This window comes from Natator depressus, chromosome 2 (genome assembly GCF_965152275.1).
Source record: "Natator depressus isolate rNatDep1 chromosome 2, rNatDep2.hap1, whole genome shotgun sequence".
Classification (NCBI taxonomy): domain Eukaryota; kingdom Metazoa; phylum Chordata; order Testudines; family Cheloniidae; genus Natator; species Natator depressus.
This window is the reverse complement of record NC_134235.1, coordinates 164,070,978-164,075,647: the sequence shown is the minus strand read 5'-3', so window position 1 is coordinate 164,075,647 and position 4,670 is coordinate 164,070,978. Positions and strand designations below refer to the sequence as shown.

The 4,670-nt window shown below is 39.2% G+C and overlaps 1 protein-coding gene across 1 annotated transcript; it reads right to left on the bottom strand.

Moving 5' to 3' along the window:
• Positions 1-1,184: 1,184 nt before the first annotated feature.
• On the bottom strand, positions 1,185-2,360 carry LOC141981891 (polycystin-1-like protein 1). Its single transcript, XM_074943517.1, has 2 exons — positions 2,096-2,360; positions 1,185-1,319 (listed from the first exon to the last, which is right to left on the bottom strand). Exons 1-2 carry the CDS (start codon positions 2,213-2,215, stop codon positions 1,185-1,187), a joined length of 255 nt encoding a protein of 84 aa, XP_074799618.1. The 5' UTR covers positions 2,216-2,360.
• Between the last annotated feature and the right edge of the window lie 2,310 nt (positions 2,361-4,670).

The following is a 4,670-nucleotide window of genomic DNA, read 5'->3' as shown; positions in this document are numbered from 1 at the left end:
AAGGTTGATTGATTAAAGGGAGCTTCTCCTGGGAGCTGGATAGAACACTAAAATTTTCATTCTGTAAAAAATTCTGAAACTTGTATTTTTTCATTCAGAATTGGAATGAAAAAATTCAAAATTCTCCAAACAAAATTCTGAAATTTTGTTTAGGGAAAAGTGAACATGAAATTTCACTTCAACCTTTCCAAAGTATTTCATATTATTATATTACATGGTTGCAGAAAAATTCTCACTTTTAGAATATTTTCATATGTTTAATTTTATTTTTATGTTGATATTATGTTTTTAAATTTAATTTTTTATTGTAATGGAACATTTCAATAATTTTTCATTGGAAATAGTCCACAAAATCAATACTTTTCAGCAGAACATTTCCATTGTGCCAAATCAGCATTTTCTGATGGAAAAAATTTCTGTCAGAAAAATTTCGACCAGCTCTACTAAGCCCAGTCACTCCCCATTGCCTTCAAAAGGATTTAAAATTGTTCAGCAGCTACCAGGAGAACCTCAGCACTGTTAACGATCCCATGGAACTTTTATAAGAAAGGGTAGCGTGGTGTCCTTAGACAAATTTCCTATCTCTTGACTGTTGTTGAGTATGGTATATCAGAAGTGGTTGCATTTCAGTGGTATTATCAATGCATAGTTCCTGGAACACTTTGTATCCATCTTAGCTACTTCTGTGGCCCCATCACCATAGTAACTAAGCACCTCCATCTTGAATGTATTTATCCTCACCCCACACCCATGAGGCAGGGAAGTATTTTACAGATGGAGAACTGAGGCACAAAGAGGCTAAGTGAATTGCCCATGGTCCTACAGGAACCCTCTGGTGGAGCAGGCAGTTGAACTAGAGTCCTAGGCTATTGCCCCAACCACTGCACCATACTTCGCTTTCACTTTGTGATTCTGAAGAATGAAAACAACAAAAGGAAGAAACAAGTATTCTCCTGTTTTCAGGTTAGCCCACTACAGAACTTTCTAAAGAGAAATCCACACTGAGCTGGTGATTGCAGAGAGAGTATTTATTTATTTTTACAAGAGAGAGTATTGTCCACCTTGTTAACTACATTGCTTCTCTGAATGTGGGTGCTTATCTGACATTGAAGTCAATGGGCATTTGAGGCAGAATGTGGCAATACGATTTGAAATGCAGTTGGAAGGTCGTTCTTAGCTGTATTTTACAGCTTTACAATGAAACAAGAACTCACCTCTAGCCAGTTCCATGGTTCCTGCCAGTACTCTAGGAGACTCTTTTGAATCATTCTGAACAGTTGAAAATAAAGATTAATGAGGATGAGCCCCAGGAAAACAAGCTGGTAAAAAAAAAAAAAAAAGCAATGTATAACTTCCCAGGTGGACTGAAAAGCCGACAAATCATGCAAGAGACACATCAGTCGTGACATTCTTCTGTTTGCACATACCAGAGAGAATTGCTAGTTGGTTCCTCAGAGAGCTGCTCTACCAAAATTGAATCAGATACTCAACATGCCAACTGAGAATAGCCATCTCTTCATCACCCTCCTATCACCTGTCTGCACCATGTCATGTCCTCTTTCTCTCAGGACCAGTTTGTGATCCTGCCTTTTGCAGCAGTGAAGGGACAGAAGGGGAATAAGACACACACCCACACTTGTGTGGCTTCCTCAAACCACTACTCTGGGTGAGGGGAGAGAGCAGGTTTTGCTAGGCCACTACTTTCCCCATGCAGATGTGTGTTGACTCCACTTGCCCATCCAAACTCAGTCAGTGCAGGTGAATAAGCATGAGGGAAGGAGAGATGAAGTAATCTGCATCTGGTATGGGGAAGCAGATTGCTTATCCCTTACTCCAGGGGGAAACAATCAGAAGAATGGGGAGGGAGGCATGGCTGATGACCTGGTCACATCATCAAGTGAAAATGAGATTTTAAAGAAATTCTAAATCCAGCATGTACTCATCAAAAGATGCACTATACATAGTATGTTAACAGATATTATTTTTACTCAGTTTTAGAAATCTTTGAAGCAGATTAGCCTCTATAAACCAAAACACAACAAACAAAAGCTTTTAAGGGAGTAAGAAGGTCTAAATCAAGAACAAAAATACTAACCCCTGAAGCCATGATGCAATGATCCAGAAGTGAGCTGTCTTGGTTGATACTGATGGACTCTATAAATGAGGATAGAATGATGCCCCCTGATGGTGGTATTTCAGCCAGCAGAGACACCATAGCGAAGAGGTTGGAGGCGGGGGGAGGGAAGAGAGGGCAAACTGTACTACTATTGCCCTAGTGCTTCTTTCTATCCAACAGTTTCTCTGTAAATTCAATAGGCTTCACTCCTAAAGAGCAAAAATAATTATTACTCAAGGAAAATTATGATAGAGAAACCTTAAGACATTCAGAAAAAACACCTAACACTTTAAGCACTGCAGACTGCTTCTATGTTTCACTTCCCCTCTTCAATAGGAAAAGCCCTAATTTCAAATCCTGCAGGGCATATGGTATTGGACTTTGAAGTTTAGATATGTGAATATGTAGAAAAGATGTTACTGGTGCAGGACTGAATCTTCCCCATCCTGGTCCTAAACAGGGCTCATTTTATTTCATTTATTTTTTTCAGGGGAGAAGCTTGTAAAGAGGAATCCTGCACTTGGGAGGCAGACAAGATTTTTTTTTTAAATGGTAGATGTTTGAGGCTGCTCAGGTGGTTGTAATGTCACAGTAAGTCCCAAGGAGACTTATTAGTGCTTCTCTTATCAACCTGTCTGCTGCTGTCAGCAAAATGTTACTCAAACAAGCAGAGAAAGGGCTAGTACCAAAGAAGCTGTTCAGTGAAACTGACAGCGTATCTTGTCTTTTCAAAGCTGACATCGATCCCCCGCCTTCATAACACTTCCTGACCATACTGATGGTACCTTCCAGCCTGCATCGCTCTCTTTGTCTCCACGTCCAACGTATTATAGTCTTCAGAAGCTTGAACAGTTGGGCTGTATTGAGGGTTACAGTCCTCAATGAACACTGAAAACTCGTGGGAACTTGCATGGACAATAGGGTAGAAAATATTAAAATGAATCCTCTTAAATCAGAAAAGGAAAAGTCCAGTTACATCATCTAGATCATTAACCAATCAATAAAGAACATACAGACCAAACAGAGGGTGTATTAGAGATTAGAATTAAACAAGTTCATTAAGTACCCGTGCTCACGTGTAGTCAAAAATCCAGTCTCTCTTGCGTTATTGAAACTCTCAAAGGGAGTATCGATTTAGAAAGCACAATGTGAATATGCAAGAAGGCTGGATATATGTCAGATGTCCTAGGATATATGTCAGATCTAGGCACCTGCCAATGCCCTCATCCATAGGGAAAGATTTAATGGAGACATTGATCACGATCTGGCATTACAATCCCATGATACAGGTGCTGCACATTCTGGGACTACTTTAAGGTGTAATGGGTCAGCAGAGCTGAGCCCTAATCTGCTCCTGCCCAATAAATATGCAAAATTACCTCTAACCTCACTGCAAATTTTGCCATTACCAACTCCACAGGAAGCAAGTGAACCTACCAAGAACTGAAGTTTATAGATGTTGTACGAATGTGGGCAAAGTATAGGAAGAATCCACAATTTAGCAACAGACTACTAAAGTAAAACTTACTTTCTGCAGCCCAGATCAGCCTGGACTCAGACTTCATTTACTCATGTGGCCAGAGCATAGTTGGTTAAGTCTGAACAACCCCACTTATTATTATTATATCAAAGATAGCACTTTCTTACCATACATGCAGGATTGCTGGGAAATCTGAGTTATCTGAGGACAGAAGCACCAATTAGATAGCATTTTCATCGAGTTATATCAAACTAAGAATGAAGAAGCAATCTAAGCAACCAAAGAAAAGCTATTAATCAACTACAGAAACAGTTCAGCATTTAACAGGTAGCAAGGTAAGTCACCCAAAGAGAGAAATGATGGTGGATTTAATTCACAGACTTCACCCAAGTCATTTTATCACTTTCTGCCTCACTTTCTTTTCTTCTCTTTTCGGTCTTGTCTATTTAAAGTGTAAACTCTTCAAGGCAAGGACTGTTCATGTAGCACAATGGTGTCCCAATCTCAGTTGCGTCTAGCTGGTGTTAAAGTAATCCAAATAAACAACAATTAAAATAAAAAATGAATAAAGGATTTCATTCCACTGACACATGGAAAGCCAAGCTAAAAATCTTACTGTGTTCAAATTGTATTTTAATGTGAAAACCAGATATTTTTGCACAAATGCTGAGATATCTTGGAAAGGGGCCATGTTACAGCAGGTTACATTATGATCTATTGCAAAGTGTCAGAATTGGAAAATATTATTTTACTTTTCTGGTAACTATTCATCATCACTGCATATACCAGAAGGGGAATAGCTTACTCATCAAGCATCAGATTTGACAAATCTAGACTCCCTGCAACCACAGATTCAAATCCCAGCTTTGTCAACTGAGCTCTTTGTTCTTCTAAGGTAGCTAAATTGACCAAGCGTACGTTCACACAGCAATCAGGACAGGGTTTTTAGGCATATCTGAACTAGCTTTGATTGAGCCATGGCAACACAGGTTAGAGTACCTACCTAAGGTCTGTTGTGAAAAATCGGGCCAACAAGTTTACTGCCATTGTGAGCTTAATTGTAAAACATTTGTA

What these genes read in the sequence shown, in the direction of transcription:
- LOC141981891 (XM_074943517.1), bottom strand. Translation starts at nt 2,215, where the DNA reads ATGGTGTCTCTGCTGGCTGAAATACCACCATCAGGGGGCATCATTCTA. An exon ending in ATTGCATCATGGCTTCAGGG is followed by an intron (nt 1,320 to 2,095) that starts GTTAGTATTTTT and finishes TTTTTTTACCAG; the next exon opens with CTTGTTTTCCTGGGGCTCAT.